The sequence below is a fragment of the Amphiprion ocellaris genome, chromosome 15, assembly GCF_022539595.1.
Source record: "Amphiprion ocellaris isolate individual 3 ecotype Okinawa chromosome 15, ASM2253959v1, whole genome shotgun sequence".
Taxonomy (NCBI): domain Eukaryota; kingdom Metazoa; phylum Chordata; class Actinopteri; family Pomacentridae; genus Amphiprion; species Amphiprion ocellaris.
In genome coordinates, this window is record NC_072780.1 from 3,599,695 (window position 1) to 3,627,120 (window position 27,426).

General features: G+C 41.1%; 1 protein-coding gene across 2 annotated transcripts in view; it reads right to left on the reverse strand.

The window, feature by feature from the left end:
- The window catches only part of LOC111569692 (RNA-binding motif, single-stranded-interacting protein 3), a 299,083-nt gene that overhangs the window by 174,105 nt on the left and 97,552 nt on the right, over positions 1 to 27,426 (reverse strand). For both annotated transcript variants that reach the window (XM_023271968.3, XM_035948934.2), the window contains one exon: positions 202 to 359. In XM_023271968.3, coding sequence (XP_023127736.1) covers positions 202 to 359 — 158 coding nt within the window. The remainder of the gene's footprint in view (positions 1 to 201; positions 360 to 27,426) is intronic.

Consider the following 27,426-nt stretch of genomic DNA (forward strand, 5'->3'; position numbering starts at 1 on the left):
TCTTTGTTTGGGGTTTTTTTTGCATGTAGAGCGAGGAAGTCAGATTCAGTCACTTGAGACACATGTGGAGATGCATTTTGATGCCAGGTGTGAACTGAGCTGTCCACTTGTGATCAAATCAGCCATGACGCACTTTAACGGCAGGTGTGAATAGGAGCCAGTGTAACCGCTGTATTTAACTGTAATGTTCCCGGTACTCACGGTTGGCAGAGTTTGATGAGATCCTGGTCGGTGGTCCCAGGTGGCAGGCCTCGAATATACAGGTTGGTCTTACTCAGCTGCTCCGCCCCTCCCTGGCTGCAGCTGTTGGTGCTAGGGCTGGGAGGAGCCATGGGATGAGGGGGTGGAGCATAGGGCTGCTGCGGAAAGAAAAAGGCAAAGAGAAGAACAATTTAACACAAACAACTAAAAGTCGGTTTCATTTTAACACGTGGGATGATAAGTGAAAGAGTTTGAAAGACACTGAAAGGTGAGGTGTGGAAACATTTCTGAGATTAAAATATATCCTTTCAGGAAACAGCAAGCATGACCAGTTCAATGTCACTGCAATTATGAGAAATTTTAGGGCAGCTGTGAGACAGAGAGAAGAAGAGGTCAGACTGACGAAGCGATGAAAACCCAGGAGCAGATAATAAGCAGCTAATGAGTAAAATTTGGAGAAAATAACATCAGTCTCAAACAGCAAGAAATAATACACTGCAGGGAAAACTTTTTCACAAAGGAAAAAGGTCTATACAATGACAAAAAAGTCTTTGAGATAACTGTGATCACATTTGTGCAGTATACACTACATAAATAAATTCTGTCGCTTTTTCAGTGGATGGGCCTTTTTTGGTAAACATGAAACTGGAGTCAAAAGGACAAACCTTTTTTCAATTTGTATCTTAAGTAAACATTTCACCAAGGAGACTCACTGAAACTAGGGTTCATAAGGCTTCCAGCAGCTTATAAACAGTTTTAAATGAAGGCAACTTCCTGCCCTCAAAACTCATTTCATTACAACGTGAAACAATTTACACCTCCGAGGGTGTGAAATCTCGATCCTGCAATAATCCACTCCTGCCTACATCTCAGTATGATTTCTTTTTTTCAGCATAATCTCCAAAAGTGTGTTAGAAACGTGACCCCCCCAACCTTTCCTCCTCCGGTTGTCTCCTTCTCCTCCTTGTCCCCTGCTCTCCTTGTGTGCTTGTTGTGCTGTTAGCATAGATTTATGGTATAGGAGTCAGGGCCCCCTGCTCACAGCACATTTATATCTCTATTGCAGGGACGCTGCACACAGTGACAGAGCGAGAGAGCCAGGGCCCTGTGGGCATGAGTGGAAAGAGAAAGAGAGAGAACGAGAGAGAGAGAGAGGGAGACCAACAGAAAGGGAGAGGCACTAAAAGAGTGTCAGCAAGAGGGTGAGAGAAGAAGAGAAAGAGCCGATGCACACTGCAATAAAGTAAGTGAGTGATGGATGAAACACAGCAGAGAAAAAATGGTCAGCGAGAGAGGAGGACATGACTAAATACCACCAGCAGCTCCAGTTAACCACGTTAACCCTTATCCTCCCCAGAGAGAACTTCAAGACCTCATACTATGCTGTAAAAACACACACATACATGTTCAAACATGTGCATACACACACACACACACACACACACACACACACAAAAGGCCCCCACACACACACACTATTAGCCCTCCAATCTGCCCCACACGTTAGCAGCGACTGCCGGAGCATGGCTGATTTGATGTGCTATTTTAAGCGTGTGTACCATGCCAGCGTGTCGCCTCCTACTCCTCAGACAAAGAGCCGGGGTCCCTGGAGCGTGAAGAGGGAGCCACGTCCATCAATGGACGGCCAATTACCACGCTGAGCTAAGTGGAACTGATGGGCAGCCACTCACTGTGCTGGACTCACACACACTGTACACATGTCTGCGGTGCTGCACACACACGCCACGTGATAACAGAAACACCTTTTTCACACGCAAGCCAAAATAGCCAGCTACAGTCAAAAGCACGCACATTACTAGGAAGTCTCAGGGATTGTTGCAACTGAAGACTCAAACAGTCTGAGGCAGGTCTGGAATCCCTTAGGGAGAGTCAAAATCAAGTCTTCATGGGAAAAGTGTAAAAAACTATGCAAATGTTTCAGGTCTATGAATACTGACTATCACAGACATATGAGTTTGTGAACAAGAGTGTGGTTCTTTTAAAGGTGCAGTCTGCAATTCGCTAGAAAGATTGATGTCGGTAGGCCTGGGTGATAAAACAATAGCAAAATGTCACAAGACTTCATCAACAGCAAGAAGGAAATGGTTCAATATCATGTTCAATAGTTTCACAGCCAGTAAAGCACATAACAAAATCTTAAAGCTTGGTTGCATGAACAAACCACAAGTGTGCTTCATCTCTGGCCAATTGTTTCTGTCACACTCCCCACTGAAATGTACAAATCCATGGCTGCCTGGGCTTCTCCTCACCTCTGCCTGCACCCACAGACCTCTCATAGTGGAGGCTGGAGCAGGTGGGGACCAGAGGTTGCCCTAGCAAGACAAATTTCGTGGTCTAAAACACTCACAACCCTGTTTCTTCAGCCATGTCCACCTCAGCGACAAACTTCCAGTGGTCTGCCTCTTATTCCTAACAGACTTGATGTATGCACAGGCTAGTGCAGCATCCCCATCTGGTGATATCAAATTCAGGTCAGTCAGTAGGAGCCTTGACCTTAGTACTGTGGTTTCACCCCTGGTTGCCCACTGGTTTTTACGCACTTTCTTTATTGAATATGTATCAAGAGGAGATGATTACTTTTATTTACACGTTTAAATTCAGTCAATTTTTGCTAATAAAAAAAAGTAACCTGTGTGCCCTTGACATCAAGGCTAAATTCAAAGTGGTTAAATTCAAATGAAATGCTTTTTTTCTACTGATCTTTTATAAAAAAAAACAAGCCACTGAAATTTTTCAGTAATCACATACATTGAAAGGAAACCTCTTATCATGATATCCTTTCCAGCTATGTCTCCCAACTCTAACAGTTTACAAGTGCCAGTTTAACCATCTCATGCACAAGCACAATGTGCATGTGCCAGGCGTTGTGTATGAACCCTGGAAGTTTACTCAGCATATACTCAGAATGTGCCGCCAGCAGACAGTGAGGAGATATTCACAAAATTTGACAAAAAATGCAAACTCCACCCTTAATGAACAGGCCTATTAATTAAATATGCATGATTAGTGACTATGCTGGGATTTTTCTGTTTTGTTTTCGTGGGAATTTACTTGGTCAGTTAATCTTTTGTTTTTAACTATCAAGCCAAGTCTTTAGGGAATGAAGTCCAAGTCTCACGTCTACTGGTCTAATCACTGCAGGCACATTCACATTCAAGCCCACTCTGCCTCCTCCTCCTCCAGCAGACTGTGCCTCATACTGCTTTGGTAGCCTTGGTTGCAAAGGCAAAGATGAAAAAAGCAGAGCCAGTCTCCAGTCATTCACGTCTCCATGCTGTGGCAGTAATATAGAAGAATCTTAATCTGTTGAGTGCTCCATGGGAGTGATTTTCTCCCACTCAAAGTCACTGGAAAATGCACAGCTGCAGTTCAAGCCTCGACTTTGAGGCTTTCACCTTGTGCCCCCTCCTCTTGCCTCTTGGTTTTATTTTTCCCCAGTTCACTGTAGCTTAAATTACACACACTTAACATACTGTGTGACACGTACAAATTCTCCAGCACAAACGGGAGGCACAACACAGAGTTGCTGTCAGTGCTGAATGTTAATTGAAGCCCCCCTCTCTCTCTCTTTCTCAGGCTTTCTGTCTTTGTTTTAGGTCTTTAGTGATACACTCAGCCCTGCTCCTCCTCCTCCACCTCCCTGGGCTCCAGGCTTGGCTTGCATCCTGGTCTTTGGAATTCATGTGTCCCGCCCAATCGATTTGCTTTCATTTTTTAAGGTCAGAAGCTGAAATCTTACACAGTGAGGCATGGAGGGTCAAAATCGTCCCATTACTTACAGTGCTGGGCAAAAAGGCAGAGAGAGAGGTTATCCAAGGGGAAAGGAATAGGCCAGAAGAGTCCCCTGGGATGAAGAATGGACTGGGTGCTGAAGGTCTCAGAGGAATGGTGAACTGTGTGGTGTTTGGTTTTAATAGTGGTTCCTTGCAGACATACGGGCATGTTTTTGTTTTTATTTTATGCCTGGGAAAATGTGTAAAGGGTGCTGAGGAGTGCAAAAGTTTAGATATGCAAAGAAAAGAAAAATGGACTCCAGAGAAGGCTCCTCAAATCTAATCTCACTGAAGTTACACTGCGTTTTTGGATGAAAGCAACCCTGGTAATGAGTCTTATCCAGGGTTGTGTACCATGTATATGTTGCTTATGTATGTACATACAATGGAAGCAGTATGTCAGCTTTTACATGCATCAGAGAGAAATTAACGAGCACCCAAATTGTTACAAGCTTTTCAATTTTAAGTCTCTCGTGGATTCGGCTGCACTGGAGGTTAATAACCAAGCTTGTTTCTCTTCCCACACAGTTTCATGACTGCTGTTTACCCTCGGCCTGTCAGTCTGTAAGATCCGGCTTCTCAAATAGATAAGAAATACTGGCTTCATGTGTCAGAATGATGAGGACTGAATACAGCACTTGACAAAGGGTATTTTAACAGAGAGAGGAGGAAAACGCAAGATTGGGGGGAAAGAGAGAGAGAAAAAAGCAAGATAAAGAGTTAAAGAGAGAAATAGAAGAGCGTGGGGGAATAGCTGGTTATGACACTTCAAAAACCTCCAGGTGGTAAATGAGAAAAACCTCCATTCTCCCTCCTCCCTACCCAGCTGTGACATGCCGCTACAGAGGCTTACTGGGGATTTCAATTTGCCGCACTGTATTTTAGACAGGCAAAATGGTTTACACAGGCCCAATTTACCGAGCCAGCCGTGCAGGGGGGTTCACAGCCTCTGTGACATGCCAGGGAATGTTTATGAGTGTATTAAGTGAGGATGATAAATCTAGCGTACGTTACATAGGCTGAGGGCACACAGCGTTGTGCTGTATGTTACACACACACACACACACACACACACACACACACACACACACACACACACACACACACACACACACACACACACACACACACACACACACACACACACACACACACACACACACACACACTCATACACACATACAAGGACAACACACAGTCTTTTACAGACCACAGCCAGCCTTCTTTGTCACTCAGAGGAAAAGGTCTTGTAAATGGTCTGAACCTACTGTGTGTATTGTGTTAAATTCATGTTTTGGTGCTGTATAAACAGCATCTTCCCACTGTATGAAATGTGATGTAGCCTTGTCAATGTCTCATGAAAACCATGTTTCTAAAGCTTTTTGCAAGCTAATCCAATGCATATATTCCAATTGATTAATCAAATGTTTACTTAACTTAGTAGTACAAGAATTTCCTCCACCCATAAAAGAACAAATAACCCCTCAGTTAATCTGAAAAATGAGATGCCATATTTTAAAATGGAAGGGTATTACTATGGATACGACTTCAAATAAGGCAACATAAACGAACACTTAAAAAAAGGAATAAGTACCAGAATCTAAATAAAATGACACAACACATTTGATTTCCCTAGAAGTGTTTATAGCATGCTTTCTTCCCAGAGAGCACCAGGAAGTTCGGCTGCCCCGTTTTTCCAAGTTGATTACATGTTTAGCTAAAGTGGTTCCGTACTTGTTTAAAAAAAATGTGAAAACATCCTATGTGAGTACGCACACAGAGAACAGAGAGGAGGGCAGCCATAGCAGTAATTGGAATGAAAGCAGGGCTATGGCATCCCTGCTTCTCTGCCTTCCTCCCTGCACTGTAGGGCAGGGCTGTGACTGGGGGAGAGGTGGCTGTGCACCGCCGTGGTAATTGGCCCTGATTTATAGGGGGCCAGAGCTAGCTCAACACTGGCACTAGGCCAGACAAGGCCACGCTGTCAATATCAGAAAAGCAGCGTAACCCAGCCCAAACCCCCTACGGCCGTGACACCACCACTCCAGATTAGCTGTCACCTTGCAGGAACGTGTACATGTGTGTTATGTTCCAGTTCCTGAGTTCCCTGCTCTGTGCGCTTCTGCATTTGTGTGCTTGCCACTCGCGTCAGACACACATACACACACACACAGAAAAATCTGCCATAAAAAATGACAAGCAGTCTCCTTAAATTGAAGAAAAAAGCCTCTCAGCTCATTCTCCATTAATTCATGCTGGCAAAGTCTCTGCAAAGACTCTTAAAGACAAGCATAGTCCCAGAGGCATCCCTTCCAAACTGCCAGAACTAACAGCTAGCTCGGCGGTCGGCTGCATTCACAGCAGCCTCTAAGCACGGGAGGAACACAAATCCCCCATCCATCCTGGATAGCTGCTTCCAAACCTTTAGCCCTTAAACATGTGTTTTGAGAACCGCAGCTGCATCTCAATGCCTAAAGGAGAGGGAGGGACACCGGGAGACAGGCGGGAAGAGAGCTATTGCCTGTCCTCCTCTCATTTCCATGCGTCGCTCTTTCTTTCTTTGTCTATGCCTGTCTAGGTAAACCCATAGCCAGAGGAGTGAATAGCAAATCATCCCCAATTCACCTGGGAATGCATTGCTACTGATTCTACAGTCAAGTGTATCCTAATAGGGAAGACTGGAAGCGGTATGCTTGCGGGGGCATTGAGAAAGTGAGAAAAGAGACAGAAAAAGCAGAGGAGAGATACAGTTACAGGTATGACTGAGAGGTGAATGCAAGGTAAAGATAACTGGCAAACTAGAGAGCAGGGGAAAAAAAGGCAAAAAAAAAGTAAGGAAATTAGAAAAAGATTAAGGTACAGGGGTCATTTTGACTGTCAGTTTCTCTCTGGGCTCCACTAAAAAGCTCTGGAATAGTAGGAAGCCAACACTTCTGTGTGCAATGACGCAAGGGGCTAATTTTAAATACGCTGATAGGTCCGTCTATGAACTGTTTCTTTTCAAAGGTGAACATGCTTCTCTGCTATTGCTAACCTTCTCATTCACTAACTTTCCTATTTCACCCTCTTTTTGTCTCTTTGGCTCTCCCTCTCTCTCTTCTCGTTTTCACTTTGGGGCAGATAAGCGAGAGATGTTGTTTTGTCCGTGTATCTAGATACGGAGCCCCAGGGTTAAAATGCAGGCCATATCTCCCACAAGGGGTGGGAGATAGGATGAATACATGCTATCTGACAGAGAGGACAAGAGCTATGGAGGTAAACAAGAGAGGCTTTATGTATTACTGTTTAAAAACACTGAGTCATCCATTTTAGCTGCAAGGAAGGTGACATAATGGGAAAATACTGTCAGGCATTAAAACACTAAAATAATATATACTGTATTCTAAACTAAGGCAAACAGATTTTTTAAATTCATATTAAATCTCAACTGTAAGCAGAACTACTGTGTTATTACCTATTGTGAATCTGGCAACCAAAGATAGCACGAGAACAGAATTGGAATTAAATTGCCTCCTAAAAAAAGGAACACTTCTTTTTTTTTTTTAAAAAAAAAGCTTTTTCATTTATTTACATTTTTTTGTAAGAATTTAATTGCTACTCTCATCCAGAGAAGTACTGTGGGATCAATAATTAGTCACGAATCACCACCGTTTAGAAGACTAAAAATAAATATGTGCGAGGAGCAGCAATGCAAGTGTATGACCTAGAAAAGAGCTTTCCCACCCCCCAGAAAGTTTTTTTTGTTGTTGTTGTTGTTATCAGCATTATTAAGCAAAAGTGGAGGAAAGGAAAGAGTGGAGGCATTATATCATAACACCTCTGTGCTTTACGATATTATTACAAAGGAGATATGGCAAGAAATGGCCCTCGATTGTAAAGTATTCACGCTGTTGGACTGATGAGATGAAACATTTATGATCATCATTTTACCTTTAAATGTCAGAGAGTTAGCTGGATCAAAATATTGTACATTATTTATTCTAATGTAGGGCTGAACGGTTCATTTATTATCCGACAGCGCTTGAATGTCAGGTGTAAAGTCATTCATTAAATGCATAAAAGAAGCATTTGTTTACCTATCACCTTCTCTGAAGATACCCTCTCAATGATGGCTGAACTCTGAAAATACACTTTATTTCTATAGCACCTTTCAGAACTGCAATTACAAGGTGCTTTGTAAAACACTAAAATATACAATGCCTCAGAAAACAGCCAAAAAAGAAAACAAAAGTAAATCCTAAACAAAATCAATGTGATTTAGTATGAGGTATATGTTTTTTAGCCTTCCCAGAATTAGTAAACACAATGATTTGTACCAGAGATGGTAATGGCAGTGTGCAACACGTAGACAATAAGCTTCAGGGCATAAAACAAAGCAGGATTCCAACAATAATAACAATAATTTTATGTATGCAGAACCTTTAAACACAGAGCCTACAAAGCGTTTTGACAGACAAAGCAAAAGCAGAATACCCAGAAGGCGATGCAACAACAGTCAGACCGACAGCCAGGCAAACAATAGCAAGGTAAAATTAAGATAAAGTTAAAACTAGCAGAGATGTGAAAATGTCGACATAAATACTTCTAAATAATAGAATAAAAGCAAAACAGGAATAAGAAATGATGAGGAGATTATGTTCATGTCCTTGGTACTGACTCAGAATATTCTGATTACATTCAAGGAAAATAACTCATAACATTTGGAATCTAACAGCTCAGATGATGTATTTGAAAGATAAAATAAACATAATGATGTCTTTTTTTGTCTCTCTTTCTCCTTGATTAAAATTTTAGTGCTTTATCATTCATTAAAGCCTATTCAAACTCTGATTTTACACTAGCAGTCAAAAACTGCCTCTTCTGTTCAAACTATTTATGAATCCATTTCCTACATGCTCCTTTGAGCTAGTTACCATCTCCATCACCTCATATATGTGTTTAGTTTCTGCAAAGTGAGCAGGACTTGGGACAAACATGCTCCTCCACATAAAAGATACAAAGCACATCGTTTTTACGGAACAGGTTGGTCACTAAGCCCACACAAAAATGTACATGAGGACGCCGTATAAGCTTCTCTGTTTATATCACGCCTCCGGTAACCATAAACTTGCTTCTCTGTGGACATTAACAGTCGGCCGGTGTTTAGGTGACATAACCAGGGTTAAAGTGTGTTTGTGGAGCGCGATTACGACGGTTTGGCCGCGAGTGCAGCGACCGCCGCTGAGGGATCCGTAAAAGAAAGCAGAGAGAGAGCTGTGGGCAGAGCCAAAGTGAAACTCGATGGACATAAATATTTGGGCTGATTTGTCATCATTATGGCCAGCTGGATCTATTTGCAAGCTAGCCAGTGTGGGAGTGGAGACTGCAGGATGGCTGGAGCGAGGGAGTGGGAGGATAAAGACACTCATTTAGAGACAGGGCAACCAAGAGAAGGACGACACTGGTAAGAGATGCTCTAAACTTTGGTGACCAACTAAACTCCTACACTAGCCACCACAGCTTCAAACTGATCCACAGAGAAGTAATTGTTAGAAATTGCTCCAATTTTAACAAATCCCATAATTTAGAGATCACATTGTCCTCGAGTCCAAGTCCAATCCCAAACCGAAAGATTTTAATGATCAAATATATACAATAAAACACAGGAAAGCAACAAATCCTCATATTTAAGAAGGTGAAAAAAGGAAATGTTATCCATTTCTGCTGTATAAATGACACACGCCACAACTACAATAAACATATGCAGAGTATTCATGGAGCACTTCCACTATAAGAGATTGGTCATGGATTTATAGTTATTACATGTACAGCTTTTTCGCACAGAAATGGATCAGAAAGTGTGTATATTTATATAACTGGAACTACTAGTATGCAGGAAATGACTAGTTCCGATCAAACAGAGCTTCCACTTTGGCTTTACCCTGTTGGCATTTATGTTGTTTATATCTTAATAACTTTATTCCTTACAGTCTCTGCGGTACTCTGTAGATATTAACTGGCCATTATTACACAAACTACACCACCATGCCGTGTCCAAAACTAAAGACGCAACAGTTAATAAAAGAGATCTTACAGTGTTGCTTTGCCACTACCCTACAAAAAACATTCACTGCAGGTTTATTTATTTATTGCATTTACTTTGATGAAAAGTGACTCGTCATTTTACTGGTCTGACTCAAAATGTCAGTGTTAAAACATTAGTCTGCCTTTAAAGTCCTCCCTAACCAGAGCTCTGCCCCCACCATCAGCGTAAAGCCCCATTTCTGTGTAAAACAATAGCAGATATTAGAAAGAAAGCAGCAGGCACAGTGAGTGAAGACCACCACCCCCCATCACGCTCCGTCTCTAATTGGGCACATTCTTCGGGAGTCAGTTATGTTTTTCGGAGGAAGTGTAAGCACAAACACAGGACCGTGGAAGATGTAGAGAGGGAGGACAGAGCGGTGTTGCTGTCTCTCACTGAGACTAATGTCTAGCAATCCAGCCATGCACATGAGCTGGCATCCTGCCCTGAAATGTCCTCATAGGCTGCATAAAACACCCAGAAAGAAAGAGAGATTGAAGAAGAAACTGTGAGGATCCCTTTTCCTTCTCTTTAAAATATTATTCTTAAATCTATTCTCATGTTACAGTAAGTCTAGATCCACTGGGCTTCGTGTGACCAATTTGTTGACAGACTGCCATTTCTGAATGAATGACTATAGATAGCGGACGGGCTGATCAGCTGATGAGAGTGACTGCTGAGGTGTGGAGAATGTTAGAGGGAGAGAGAGAGACAGCGGAGAGATTGATAGAGAGGAAGCTTGACCATTTGTTACGCTGTTCTCCAGACAAACAAATTTAGTCTCCTCGTCCAGAAGGTCAGCTGTGCTCAAATTCATAAATAAGGCTGTAATTGGCGCAGGAGCGGCAGAAAGGCTCGAAGATTCCCAACAGCTTAGTGCATGAATTACGGCCTGACACTGACCTCAGTATGTATATTTGACTTGAGGCCCACAGCCATATGTTTTAGGTGCTACGTAATGTTTGCATAACTGAGCGATGCTAACATCGCTTTAACAAATAGTCTATTTCTCACACCCAGATTTGTGTGAGTCGGTACTGCAGTGCACTACATGCAGCATGCACACCCTGGTGTAAGTTTCCACATGCTGGTTATAGAATCAAGTAATATTTAGACATGAATACATTGCTTCCTCCATTTCTAAGAATGTTTTCATCAATTATTGATGCGGAAATTTTCTTGGATGTTTATGATCTGGCTCTGCTTTTTAAATGCTTCCTACAGCCTGTGGCTTTACTATTAGGCTGGTGTTGTTTCATATTGTGAATCTGGATCTCAGCAAACGTTCATGAAACGCAATGCTTACTGATGGTGTGCAGGATTGCAACCTACTCTGTCCTATGATTTCATTTTTTTGTATTATATTTACATGCAGAAAATATTCATTTTTTGCCCCTACTCTGAATAAGACAGTATTCCTGCTAAGCTGGTGGTTAAAGGAACTGAATATTCCACTAATATTCCTATTTCCATGCAGCACACAAAGTCTAATTAACATGACTAAGATGTTTATCACATCAAATTATGGAAAAGTGGTTTTGCTGTTTTGTTTCTTTGCATTGTAGCAGTATTTTTTCCGCTCGTGGCAGAAATGTTTGACCGTGTGAACACGGCCTCCCTTATTCACTCCTTCAACCAAAGGTCAATGTTACAATATCTATGCATATCCACTAACATGCTGGTATCCACATATTTCATTTTGTTTCTACATATGTATGTTTCTCCTCCCAACTAGATATCTGGGCCATTCGTTAGGGATTGCATCTCTATCCCAGCCTTGCATACTTTGAAAAATGTGTATTCCGAATTCCTTGTATTCATGCTGAAAGACTGCCCTGAAAACTTGAATAATATCAGCATATCCCATATGCTTTACAAATGCTACACTTGGGATATAGTCAGATGTGGAATATTCAAACTGAACATGCTGTTTGTATGATATCAAATTCCAAATACTGTCATATTCAGACTGATAGTTGGAATATTACTGTGGATGTAAATGTTGTCATTTAGATCAGTGTTGTGTATTACTAACATTAGTATTCACCCTGTTGTCTGCACACATGTTACTGTCCTCTATGTCTGTGGAGAAATTCATTTAAATTCAGTTCCTAGTTAGTTGGCACAGACACACAAAGTGTGGAAACATTATACCTACTGTGAGCATTACATGAACACAATTGTTCATAAAATCCACACAAATGCAGATAGGTATAGAATTATGCACATGAGAAAATGCACATCCTCTTTCTTTTGAATATTCAGTTTCTTTCACATGCAAAGTAGTTGCACAGGGTCTGGAATGTCAATTTTGGCCCCCAAGGAATATACGCACTGAAGCATCTCTGACAATTGCCAGACTAAATACTGGCACTAAACACCAGCCGCTGTTGTGGCAGGAAGGCTTGAGACAGCCATAACAAATCAGCTCGGGGATGGAGAATGGTTGGTTTGTGGTAGTTTATAGGGCTATTTTATGACGTACATCTGAAAAACATATCCAGGGATTTCGCACGGGGATCCGAACCAGCCAGACTGTGTTCCTTCTATACCCAAGCCAGAAAAATCAGGTGCATAAGCAGTAGCAGCAGGGAAAGTGGCGATACTCATGTTTAAACACTTACAAATGAATAGACCAGATAACTATTTGGCCCTTTTTCCTTTGTGATTATGGCATAAATGTTTCAACTGTACAGACATAATTTAAATGAGGCACAAAGTAACTCAAGTATCCAGCTATTTGTTGATATGACAACTGAAAAAAAACGTTATTGTGTGAAAATCAGAATGGCTTAGAAATGGTACAACTCTAATTGTGAGGCGAGCTGTAAATGAGATTTTGATGGATGTGTATTTCTGGATGAGTTTGAGAAAAGGTCATGCAGCAGCAGGCAATCATAGCAACAAGAATGTTTTTTTGTTTTAATGAGGGGAAGAACAAACAATGAAAAAAATGATCAACATTAATACACGTTCAGCCTATTACAATGAACATTGTATATCTGCACTTTGAATATTACATTTACAATGAAAGTATAAAGTTATATCAATATGTGCAGAAACTAACTAGATGCAGAATTAGATAGCATCCATGATCCTTACCAGGTCATTAAATAGTTATATGACTATCAAACAGTCATAAATACTGTAAATTATATAAATATAACCAATAATAAAGCCACTGCAAGTTGCAGATAACAGAGGCCAAGTGAAAATTCCACTTTGTTCAGTCTTTCCAACAGAAAAGATATGGATGTTAAGAAACATGTAATATCATGGCACCCTTGAGTTTCCAATGACTTCTTTACCTCCTCATTTTCTGTGAAACACATGCATCTTTGTCCCAACAAACAATCCTGAATTTTCATTCTTTCATTAATTTATTTTAGGCCTTCTGGACATATGACAAAATCTGCTGGGCAAAAACAGAAATATCACAATTTTACCTGCTCGACTGTAGATTACTGTTGATCATATGGACAAAAAAAAAGGCATTATGGAGGAAAGTTCTGCCAGATGAAACAAAAATTGAGCTATTTGTCCACAATGACCAGGAAAATGTTTGGAAGAGAGAAGGTGAGGCCTTTACCCCAAAAATACCATACCTACCATCAAGCACGGTGGTGGCAGTATTATGCTCTGTGGGGCTGTTTGTCTGTGAGTAGATCTGGGGCTTTAAACAAAGTAAGTTGAATAAAAAAGAAGGAGCATTACCTCCACATCTCCACATTCTTCAGGAAAATCTTCAATCACCAGCTAAAAGTTTGTGTTTTGGATGCAGTTGATTGTTTGACAAAACAATGATCTCAAACACACAACAAAAGTGGTAAAGAAATTGCTAAGTTTGGAAGGAAACAAAGTTTTAGACTGGGATCCTCAATCTCCTGACCTAAACTCCATCAAGAATCTGTGGACTGCGCTGAAGAGACACGTCTGCTTGAGAGAGCCAACAAAAATAGTTGAACTGCACACATTCTGTCAAGAGGAATGGTCAAAGACACATCTGGAAGCTTGGCAGAAACTTTTTGACAGCTACCAAAAGCATCTAGTTATAAGAGTCATTGGAAACTACAGACTGTAATGATATGCATGGTCTTTACAAGTGTATGTAAACTTCTGCACACCACCGTGTATCCAAAATCCTACCTAAAAATTCAAGTATCACAAGTTTTCCTGTTTTACCACTTGTTTTTTCGCTTTATTTTTGTTTGAGGACAACTACCTTGTGGTGAACTCTTTGGATTTTGTCTCTTAACAAGGACTGCCTGACTGCACCTTAGTTTTTGCCTCTGTAAGGCCGTCTCCTCTAAGGCTGTAATTTTTGAAATGCGTACTTCAGAAGCTCTAAACTCTGATTTGACACCCACCTTACTTTTGGATAAATGGATTTCTTCCTAAAGACATTTTGTCATTAGCTCACTTTGTTGATGCTGCAGGATGAGATTGAATTTGTCACATCAGGCAAGTTTATATTCTGAAGTGGGCTAATAGTGGCCTTTACGCACTGAATCATCATATACGTACACTTTGTCAACATAATTCCAGTTACCACGGCAGACCAAGCCCTGTGTTTTGACAAGGGATAAAAGATTACTCAAGGCCTAAGTAGCTTGTTTTATCCATACACCAGGCATTGAACTGTCTTCACTACTCTGTGGACCATGTTCCCCCTCCCTTTTCTTCTCTCTAACCTTCCATAACTGAATCCATCCCCTCCTAGTCCTCTATCCATCCTCTCTTCACCTTCTCCAATCCATTCAGTCAGCTCTCATCTATCTCTAAATCCATCCCAATCCTCATCTAGCTGCTCGTCCTCCATTTCTCCTTCCTGCTCCCCTCTTTCTCTCTTCTTTCTTCTCCAAATCTCTCTCCTCCTTTCTCTCCACCCCCTTTCTCCTTCTTGTCTGAGAGCCATTGGGGAGTTTTTACATAGTGTTGAGCAGAGTTTAGTAGGCCAAAGAAGACGCCGTGCCAGATTCTGCACAGTGTGTTAAGCAACTATCCCCCTTGAAGGAATATCAGCATTACTCAACACAAAAAACCCCTGTATCCACCCGCCTCCTTGGGCCTAAGCGTGCATACTGCAAAGCTGCCGTCAGCAGCAGACAGTGGGGCTATGCAGGGGGATTGTTTTACTCTGGGTCAATGTGAGAACAATGCCGCATTGTAAAAGCAGTGGAATCACCGATTGCCATTCTGCCTCTGCGCACCTGGATATGTCATTCCAAGAAAAATGTGAAGAGAAAAAGCAAGGCTTTCACATCAAAGAGAGAGTTCGAATGTAAACCCACACACCCTTTTGGTTTCTACATTTCTCTAACCATCGCTCTATTTCAGTTTTTATTTTCAAACTAGGTGCTTTCAGTATTTCTGCTGGTTTGGCACAGTGGTATGACCATTGAGTTAGGGACCTTTCAGAAGAGCCTCTTTGAGTGATTTAAAGGAAGAGAGTCAGCCTCCTCTGGGCAGACCATCCTGGCCTGTCAATCCCATGACTTACTGGAAACCAAAGGAGAATGATCTGTGCTTCCTAGCTCGCAAAAGCAGAGTTCAATCAGTGTGGGTGTGCAGCTTTATCCAAAAGTGTCACAATAGCGTGATAAATAAAGAGAGCACTGTCGGGCAGCCTGGTAGAACGAGAGATATAAGAAATAGGATGGTAGGGCGGGAGGGAGAGAGAGCGAGAGAGAGCAGAAGAAAGAAGAAAAAAGAGGCAACAGAGAGAAAAAGACGAATAGGGATGCAGACGTCTGCCAAAGGAGAAGAGGTGCAGTGTCTGAGCTGTCCGGACCTTGGTAGGGTGATTTATTCATGAGATAAGTCACCATGGCTGTGGAACAGGTGAGTGTAATGGTGTAATGTTTCCCCGTTGCCTGACTGCTTGCCTCAGTGACTCTGGCCTGCTGTGTTCTTGCCACGCTGCTGGAAGAGTTTAATGCATGCAACACTTGGACACGGTAAGAGATCGCAGCCAGTATAGATAAACACAGGCCATCTGGGTTAAAACAAACTCAACAGCGATGCTATCAGTCCGTCTATATCTTCAAAGGTAACTGAAGTTATTACTTATTTCCACTTTATGGTAGGGTGCCAGAGAGAAAAAGTCAGGGTTTACAGGTTATTCATATATTTTTCTGTCGGGTTTCAGAGGGAATATATAAGTTAAAAATGAGTGTTTCTCGCAACAGCCTGTTTGTCACAACTTTGTATATATCTACTATTGTATCTATTTATAAAGCTTCTCTGGAGTGTAATCTAGCATCACAGTGCAAGTTGAAAAGCCATATATTTTTTTAAAAACGTGCAATTGTCCCCTATCAGCAATTCTGTTGCAAGCCACTTTATAAATAACAGACAGGGATTATGATTCTTCTCTCTGACAATTTCTCGAACCCCTTTAGAGGGCCGCCTCACTGAGATGCTCTCACTCAAAACAGCATCCTGAAAATGCAGAGTAGCGATTGCAGGACACCTTGTTTCTGCTGCTGCAAATTCAAGAGGCTATTTGGACTGTGTATTTTTATTCCCTTTCTTTTTATGATGCCACCCTTGAGTCTAATGCGTACACTTGTGCAAGCCATTGAAAGATAGTTACTGCTTACACTCAAGAATCCTCTCTCAGATAATGAATCCGACAATTGGCTGTTATTTAATTTCAAATTTAAATCTTGCACGATGAAAATGAAGCCAATTCATTTTTTTATTTGCCACTAAGATAGTCCTTACAGCTCTGCTTCAAGGTGAAATGCAATTGAGTTTCTACATTCTTCTCAGCTCTTTGTTTTCCCAGCCCAGCATTATATTTTCAGAAACCGCTGCAAATTGTGAAGAGACATCAAAGATGAAAATCAGTGGTGGTCTGGCCTATTGTGCTTGCTAAAAGGTTTCTAAACTATTTATTTACCCTCCAATGGAGACTTTTCATGAGATGATAGCAGTGGACTGTTATTGTTGTGGTGTGTGGCCTTCCATTTTCTGGCTGAATGTGTGGGGCTGGGCCCTGAGAGAACAACGCTTGCTCCATTGTACCGACTCACAGATTACCACATGAACAGGAAGCTCCTCGGCTCGGTCGGCCGCCAGCAAGCCGACCACCTCTTAAATACCCAAGACAGCAGAGTCATTGTGGGACTGACTATGAAGGGGTCTGCCTAAAGCCGTGGATGGACCATTACCATCACAATGAGCCTCATGCTGCTTTTTTTATTTATTTATTTTACTTGAGAGACTCGGCAGAACAAGGAGGGGAGGCTCGCCACACACAGAAAGCACTCGCCGAGGCCAGAGTGGCCAGAGTGATTTTGGTAAAGCAAAAAAAGAAGCCTGAAATGCATAATTAATGAGTTACAGGCTGCTTCTTGTCCCACAAGAGGCACAACTTATCTTTGCTACAATCCCCCAGAATAATTTAAGACTCATCTCAAGAGTCATCGATCCGTTTCCGTCGTTGCAGAAGTGAACTGCTTTGTTTCATGTCGCTTTTTCTGTGAGTTTTCATCAAAGGATCCATTGTTACAAATTTGATTGCTGTTTGCAAAAGCTGTAATTAAAGCAAATATAAAGCAAAACAGACAAAATGAAAGACTGTCAACAAAAAGCGTGAAGTTTAGAGAGGCTTACAGCTGGACAGCAGGTCAAGAAGTCACGGTTTAGAGAACTAAACAGCTCACGACTGACAAGGAAACAGTTTTCTGTAGCTCCAACATGCCACCTCAGGTCAAGTCTGGTTCAAGCTCTGGTCAACCGACTTGTGCATCGTTTCAGAAAAAAATCTAACAACCATCCTGAAGACCTGTGATAATGGGTTGGAGGCAGCACTAAAAAAAAAACTAGAAGAGTTCTGTATCCAGTCAAAGAGAAAGAAAGCAGCACCTTAAAACTTTGCAGCAGCTATCTCTGATACTGAAGCTTCAAAATCTTTAGACTTTAGTACTTCTAAGAGAGTCTATTTTTGTGCCTCGCAGCTAAATTTAGAAAAAAAAGAATTAGCAAAAACTTTGATTACTGACAAAAACTTTACTTGCTGGCAGACAACACTGTCTTATTTGACCTATCTTCATTGGAAACTGCAGTTGAGTTGGTATCTTCGAGATATTATGGCCCCTTTGTCCTCTCTTCTCCTACCCAGTTGATCCAAGCAAATCAATTGGTATGGGGCTTACATACAGACAAAAAATCTCTATAAAGAATATAAATTAACACTACATAATTTGCAGTCATTGGTGTGTCTTCAGCTTTTACAGAAGGTTGATTTACATTGTTAATGTGATTTATAATCTAGTTTTGTATTGAGTGGATAAATTATTCTTCATTTATCATGACACTGAAAAAATGAATACTGTAATTATGATGTTTAAATGATATTTTGTCTGTTGCCTTATTGTCATTCTGCTGCCACAGAATAGCTCACAACTGACTCCAAAAAAGCATCTCACATGCATATTTGCTAAGACTGTGGAAACTGCCGGCTTGTCAAACCCCAAGGGAGCATCCGAATGTTGAAGGGAGAAAAGAAAAGAGAAAAAGAGAAAGAAGACAAATTTAAGGACATCATTTCTGAGCATTTTTTTGGATTTGGGCCTGAGCTTGGTATTGCATGTGCTTGTATGTGTGTTGTTTTTTTTTTTTTTCAGACAGGGAGGCGCACTGTTAAATGAGCAAAGCGGCGCTCTTGTACAAACATTAAACTATTTTGGCCCCGGTGTTTTTTTTCCAGAAACAACAGAACAACTGGGAAGAAAACACTAAATCTAATGCCAGCTAAAGGGCACTTAAGCTATTTCAGTGACAAACAGGACCATGGTTAATGTATATTACTAAACAGAGATTGAACCAGCCATTTCAGAGTACAAGCAAGCAGGCAAGTAGGCAGTCAGGATCTCTATTTAAAGACATCTGAGAGACCAGCATTTTCTTCTTGCCCTGTTCCCTGCAGCAAAACAATAAATAACTAAATTACAAAACACTTAAAAGCCCCACCGCGCCACAATATCCACATATATTCTTCTCTCTACAGTCCCACTCCTCTCTGCTCTAAATTATTTCACTTCTGCAAGAAAAAAAAGTCATTCACATAAAGAAATCAGTCTTGGCTCACTCTTTCTCCCTCCGACAGAGTTATTTGACAACTCTGCTACATTAAACAGCCCACTGGTGAAAAGAGAGAGAAAAAAAAATAAAAGGAATGCATCCAATTATTCATGCATAATGATAGCTGTGTTATCCGGTAAGGCGGGGGCTCCCACACAAAGCAGTTCCCCTTCTCCATCTAATACATCTTAAGTACTGACAATCGCCAGGAGTCACATTTGACGGGCACCTAATTTCACAACGTTCCCGTCATTCCTCATGAGTTACGGCCCATTGGCACCACCTCAAAGACATACAGTATTTATGATGAGGGGATGGTCCTGGGAACATTAACTCGGTGTTCCCCAAAAGAAGCAGGCACATTAGCAGGCCTTGGCCGACACTATTGCGGGGTCATGTTTCAGGCGCTGGAGCTGGCTGGTGCCCTGAATAGAGAGTTAACCAGCAGGCGCCCCTTCCACCCCCAACCACCAAGTATATGGCTGTGAAGACCTTCTATGTCGACACGAGCTCAAGGTTCACAGCACCTCATTGCCTTAGCTACTACCAGGCAATAAATTCTACAGCAGGAATGAATTGGTTGACCTCGAGGGTAGCCGGTGTTGCAAGTTGCAATCTAACACCGTACATTATCCTATCTGTCACTCCTCGTCTTTCTCTCTCTTTTTTTCCCCTCACACATGCATGTTGTGGAATAAATGCTGCATTTATCCAATTTGTAAATCGAAAATAATTCAGATCACCTCAAAAATGCTGGAGCTCTGTGTTTTATTTGCCTTTAATTAAAACAGTGTTGGTGCAGTGCACAGACAGCTTACGCTTTAATAAATGCAGCTGTGGTGCTCAGGTGGCTTGGCCCTCTCTTTTGCCCTCCGTCACTGCTCCTAGTCGATGGGGTGCTCTTAATAATTCATGGGCTGTAAGAATCGGCAATGCCCTAATTGGTGGGCAGGCTTAATGCTCTCAGCACTGCTGTGACCGAAAACAAGAGCAGTTAGGGTCTTTTTGTTTCTTTTTTCCCTCTCCCAAGTAAATTTAGAAAAAAAATTGACATGCCTGTCTTTGGTTTCAAGTTAAAAGGCCTCTACTGAAATTCAAGAAGACCCTTGAAGCACACCAGCTCATCCGTGTGGGAGCAAACAGTATGAGCACTCAAATCAGACTACCTTTTACATGCTTTGAGAGTGAAGGATGGATGGATATATTCACCCTTCAAACCCGAGCTGCTCTCCTTCTGCTCCTTCTTAGAACAAGAGAGTAGTGTTGCTGGTTGTCGAGGTAAAAAGGGCACCTTAAAAGTGTATTCACGGTGACGATGATGCCACTGCATAATGCATTGACATCTGTTCGGCAGTCAGCAATCACTGGCTGAAGCTTTGGGGAATACATCTTGCACTGTGTGCATTATGTAAATGTATACATTTATTTATTAGTACAGGATGGAGCAGTTTGCATCAGATCTTACACAGAAACAAAAAAATAAGTAAAACAGGTGCCCTGCATAACAACAGGCAAAGTTGGGGGTTGATGTCTGCTGACATGACATTACAGAGGTCTTATTTATTCTTATTAAGCTCTGATTCCGAATAAAGACTGCTGATATTTAGCCAGTTAGCATATTTACATAGCTAACATTTGCCAGATTTGCCATCACTCTCCCAATAAAAGTTGGAATATTTACGAGTGAGGATGCTTTAGAGGCAAGTAGGTAATGTTTTAGAACAGTCCACAGCCAAGAGATGTTTACAACTGGAGCTACCAAACTGACCTTCAAAACTACTGCTTAGGATATCTACAGGTGACATCATGGCGGGTTGGTTATCTTTATATATATTCCTCAGAATGAACGTTGGAATTTTTTTACGGCTTAGCTGGAGTGGTATCTCTGACTACACCTTTAAGGGGAAAATACAAAACGACTAAACGAAGGACAGCTGAGATGATCTTGAGTGAACTTTAAATGTGTTATTCTAAAATTACAAAATACTATGTGCCTGTGTGTAAATCTGTATGTGAATTAGGGTTGGGTGATTCAATACCATTTACAACAAAGCTAAAGAACTGTGTAAACTACACATTTATAATTTTCTAAACAAAGATCACTTTTCTTTTAAGATATAAACTTGTTTTAGACCATTGTGGGGAATATTGCAGAAATAGTAAGCACGATTTTGTTTGTTTATCTAATAATAATCTTTCTGGCTTTTAGTTTGTTGGATTAGCCAAACACAGAGACTGATATCTGATTACGTTTTCTACAAACATTTTTCAAATTGAATTTCTGGGAATTTTTTAAATATTTCAATATCAAATCACATGTTCCTTGATAAAAGATTATATCTACATATGTACATACCGAGGTGACAACATGATATACAAAATGTGTTCATAAATGTGTAACAACTGCCCCAGGGATGAATAAACACACATCCACACATGAAGATACACACATACAGATACACAATGACTATCTTTTACAATACTTGCATCTGCACTACATTTCCTCTGAGTTGCAACAAAGTGTTTCTTGTTCATTAAAACATTTCCCATTTATCCATCCACCATTTTTTTGTAATCTCTCCTCGGTTTGACTCTAATTATTTTGAATTCTCAAGTTGCCAGTCATTGCAGAATAAGCAACAGAGTTAACTATCTGCTCTCAGTTAGACTGGAGACTCTCAGCAGGTTGCTGATGTCTGATTGTAATCTGCAGTGTCTTTTTATCCTGAGATCCAAACACAATTTCTCCAGCTTGGGTTTAATTGCATTGTGTTGGTGCTAGAAATGTTCCCTCATTTCTGCTTTGCATTCGTGAATTTCACTCTTTTAGTTAAACATTTCCCTTTTTCCAACCATTATATCAGTTACCACAGTAAACTTCAGAACTTCAGATTTGGAAACTGTCTTATACCTATTCTGTCACCTTGAAAGCCTGCTGACGATCCACTCCAGAGCCCCTTTGTGAGTCTTCGGCCTTCCCACCCTGCCTAAATTCACTTTTATTGAACTACAGGGGTGCAGTCTCACCCTTATCACAATGGTTGGTACGAATGCATCTCTGCATGAGGTAGTGTAGATGTGTCATAGCCAGTCTATTCAAGACAATTACCACCAACAGGAACACCAAAAGGCCCAAACAGAGAGGAAACAAACAGGTGTGGAGAAGCACGCCTCTGGATGACTCATTAAACAACTAGGCTATCAGGTCCCATGTGATTTCATTTTTCTCAAAATGCCTTAACGGTGTCACTTGCAGGCAGTCATCGATTTCTTCCTCCCTGGCTTATAATTGGAAGAAGAGTGAGTGTAATCTGAAACCACAAGATGAGGGCAGACATTTTTAGATGATAAAATCATCCCTCTTCAATGGCGCTGAAACTAAAATGATAATTGAAGTATAATGCAGTCCCATTGATTTAAATGTAATTCGGTGATTCAGGGTGGCACACATTCCAATTGATTGGCAGCAGCTTTATGTTTGATGCTTCAATCACCCCATTAACCCCTTAAATTGATCTAATAAAGTACAACTTGCCAGTGTGCATGGTTTGTATTTGAAATTGCCAGTAGTAAGCTTCACATAATTTCAAATTTCCTTCTTTTCTGAAGACAGAACAAAGCTGGTTTCCAATTTATCTGTTTCCATCCGGTCAAGCAGCAGGTAGCAGGAAGGTTCTAAAGTGATTAAACAAATGTGCTACTGCTACCTGTGAGCCAAAGAACCCCTCCTAACCCGGGTCATCACAGGTGAAAACAAACCACGTTTTATTGGACGAATGATAGACACTTTGGGGGAGCAGGGGGGTAAAGTTATCAAAGCGGACTGCTAAAACATGCACCATATCCCTGTGAGGAGATTGGATTCCAACTGCAGGCTCAGAGCAGCACCACTGGGGTCACTCCACAATCTGCACGGGTCAGAGCCAAGGCAGCGCTACAAGCTGGTTTGACGTTCTCCATTAACTCACCCCCTCGAACCCACAACATAAACCTGAGCCGCTAAGGAGAAGAAAAAAGAATGGAGAAAAATGGGAATGACAAAGAAAAAGAGAAAACCACACACGATCATACAGAATATCTTTATAAAATCTAATTTGATGGATTGTGTGAGAAAAGACAGATTGCGTTAAAATATATGGTTGCGCCAAAATCTTCAAAGAGCATCTTTCAAACTGAACCCACAATGTGAATACAGAATAAACACAAATACATTTATTGCACATAGTATTATTAAATGAGTACCCACAATGAAATCAAAACTGTGGGATAACATTTGAATTACAGGGTAAAGATGAATTTCTGGAAATTGCTGTACAACATATTTGAGGTTCAGATCATCTGTTAAAACAGAATACATGTGATAAAGTATAAAAGCCTTTACAGACAGCTGCTGAAGTCGCTCACATTTTGTGGGCCAAGCTTAAAAATCTACATATAGGCACAGACCCCATGTTAAGTCTCCAGTCTGCACACTGTTTGGAAACATGATCGCAAAAGAGGCCGTTTGGCACCGGCTGTGCCCAGCTAGTATATACAAAGCATATAGAATCAGCTAGCTGCCACAAGCCACAGCTTTATTTAAAACTTCACCCAACCTCAAATGACTTGTGGAAGGAAGGTTATTCGGGGTAGCTGAACACTCAAAACATCTAAAACTGCCTTCTAGCCAACAGAAATGTCCTGCTTACAAGCAGAAAAACATGCCAGACATATTCAAGCGGGCATTTTGGTATTGTCCTACTTGTGCTTTGTGACCAGAAAGTAAATGTGGAGCTGCACGTCTCACCACAGCAATATTGGCAGCTGCAATGTCATTATAGAATTTTACTTTATGTTTAAGAATGACAGTGCTTGTATTCTGGCTTTAGTACAGGTGTAGCTGTCTCGCATGCTCAGGCTTCTCTCTATGCTTCATTTCACCTCATTTTATCTCTACTTCTGTGTCTGTGGGAAATGGTTTCACTAGAATGACTTACAAGAACCATAGAGAAACTCTATATTAAGAGCATCACTTTACAATAAATAACATCACAGCTATTTACCTTGATCTTAAAGTTATCCATTTTAATGATATCTCAGAAACTATGGCCCTATAGTCATTTTATAATTACTCGCATTGCTCTTTTTGCCTCTCTAAAACCAGACCATTCCATCTTGACAATGGGACCTCACAGAAACAGCATATTTGCAAGTGCTGCGATGTAGATTTGTGGTGCCTGCAACAGTGATCACCTCTGTCGGAGACATCATGGGGGCTGTTGATAACCGCCAACAAAAGCAACAAACCATCCCAGCACAATTATGCGTGTCCATTTTAACATAACATGGGGAGAACATGAGATGCGTGGGAGTGAGAGGTGACTGTTGTGTTGTGGGGGAGGGAGGTTTGTGTGGATATGATTGTGTATATAGAAGGAATGTGTGCCAGAAATGGTGTGTGTCTGCATCTTTCTCTGTCTAATACATACATGTGTGTGTGGGTTAATGTGGGTGTCCATGTTGCATACTTGTGTGACAACAGAACAGGAGCCGGGATCTAAAGAACACATGTTTAGGGTTCTTTTGAGAGCAGTGCTTTGAGTCGACAGCATTGTTTGGGTTTGGGTGGGTATTTCAAAGGGCTGCTTGGGATAAAAGACGAGTCTCTAGAGCATACAGTTGCTGCACATTTTCCATTTTAGGATTCCAACCTTTCATAGTCATCAACTTAGAGATTGCAGATTGTATTGTTTTCACACCAGACAACAGAGGAACTGTGCTGTAGATACTTTACACCGGTTGTCACAGAGAAGTACAGAAGAAGTTCAGTAAAAGTTTCAGGTTTTCTCTTGATTCACTTGATTTGTTACACTTCATACCCTACTTTACAGGAACAACTAACACATATATCCTTCTCTATCAAAGGGAAACAGGACTCCAACCAGCGATTATTTTCATTGCGGATGATTATTTTGGCTATATAATTAATTGTTTGGACTATAAATGATAGAAAATATTGAATGCCAGTATTTCCCAAAGCCCAAAATGACGTCCTAAGTAATCTTGTTTTGTCCACAAACCAAAGATACTCAGTTTACTGGCACAGAGGAGTAAAGAAAACATAAAATATTCTATTTTATGAACCCCGAATGTATCTTTTTTTTGGTTAAAGCTATTGCTCATATCATTCAATCCTTTATCAAAACAGTCTGTGATTGATTTAACAGTTGACAACTAGTCAATTTATTATTCCACCTCAAATTGTGAAAAGTGAAAAAGTGGCACTTTGGCATCACTTGCTGTGTATTACTAGATCTTTTTTGTAGTTTTGCTCATAATTATGTTGTACCAGCTATGACAAAATTGTATTCACTTAGATAAAAGTGCAATCAAGCAACAAGAAACACAGGCAGACGGGTTTTTAGACAGGTTGTTAGCAAGCAGCAGCTGGGCTTAAGATCTTCATTGAAATGACTACAGCATGCTAAAGTGTTAAGAATTTATCTTTGCACCAAAAAATTATATGCAAGCATAAAATCAAGAAGATGATATCAGCTAAAAGCCAGTATGCTTGTGTAAGAATTTTAAATCTTGCCCTTAAATAAGTTTTGCAAATATAAAATGGGTTTAAAACCTCTATTATTGTCTGATGGCTTATTTCTTACCATGTCTGATGTCATTTTAGGGATGTCGCAGTGTTCCCACATCACAGCATTAACTTGTTGAGTACAATTACCGATGGCAAAAACTACGGAAATAAGACCCGGGTTGTAATAAGCCACACTGGTCTTTAAAGACTGCATTGCCATTTATAAAAGCTTTATGATCCTTGAGGGTACATAAAATACTTGTTGTAGTTTCAGAGATGCATGAGCCCCAATAGGAAAACCTGGTAAGTCCTGCAGATGCTTTCCCAGAGATACGAGGTTTTGGTGGCGCAGCAGTGAAGGGGATGGTGGGAGGCTGGCTGGCAGGCAGGATCAGTCAGTCAGGGTGACCTCATGTGTTTGGCACAGGGAATGCCTATCAAGTTTCCCTGTGTGCAGATTCCAGCTTGTTCACTCCACACTACACCCAGGACCCAACCCCCTGAGGCATGTGTGCGTGTGCGTGTGTGTGTGTTTGTGCGGGGAAGGAGATAATTGCATGTATGTGCGTACGAGTGTATTTGTGTGTTAGAGTGAATGAGATGGAGAGGTAGAGAGAGATAAATTATATGAGATAAATTATTCAGATGAACCATGGTCGGGAGAGAAAGCGAGACACTCCGGGAGGGTGAGCTGTGTGTCAGTCCCCTCCGGTGAACTCAGTGAACTCCACTGGGCTCCCACCCTTCCTCACAGAGAGCTCCCCCGCCTCCTTCCTCCACGATAAACGTCCTGTCCGCTCATGTTTTCTCTCAGGCTATTAAGTATGCACATCATAATGTGGGTCACTATGTATGTTGGGGTTTTTTAAAGTGCATAAACTCTCTTTCATGCTCTGAGTGGAGTATTTTCGAGCTTTACATATATATAAAAGAGAAACTCCTACTCACTGAATTTTGATGATATTTATTAAACACAGAAATTCAAAGACAATTTCAGACGGACTTCGTAACACTATGCTGCAGTTCAGAAAATGCTAGAGTAAAGACTAATTCATGCTTTCTGTGCCTGCATGTCAGCAAGTGTGATGTAAAGTTCGTCATCTACCCAAGTCCATTGCGAACGTCTTGGTGCATCCCAGAATTTGTGACCGCATAACCTGCAAACCACCCTACTGCATATACACCAGGAAAATAAATGTTAGTTGTTCATCATTTATAGAGTTGTAATTGAAGCAGCTCCTGCTGGCCTATGTAAGATCTTTGTGGCCAAACACATTAGGAAGTTCAAAATTCTCCAGAAATCCTGTCTAATTTCTGCCCACTGTGTTCATCACACCTCAGGAATAATCACATTGACACGGTGCTACAGCCCAAACGGTGACAAGATGCTATATCATGTAAAAAGCGTAAAGTCACAGGCAGCATTTCAGAAACATCTTCGAGAACCCCATGTATTTTTGTGTTCAACATGAGGAGCGATTTGACCATTTATAGCAGACTGATAGGCATCCTATAGTGTGTATATTTTAATATAAATGGAACATGTGTGTTCATACCCTGATGACTGTCTGCATCACTCAGTGCACAGCGATGCAGAAACCATGATTTGGCCTTAAGAATTATACAGATTAAAAGCTAAAAATTGGAATTCTAGGTGCCCAGATAGCTCAACTTGTTGGGCGGGCCACCCATGGACAGGGGCTATAGCC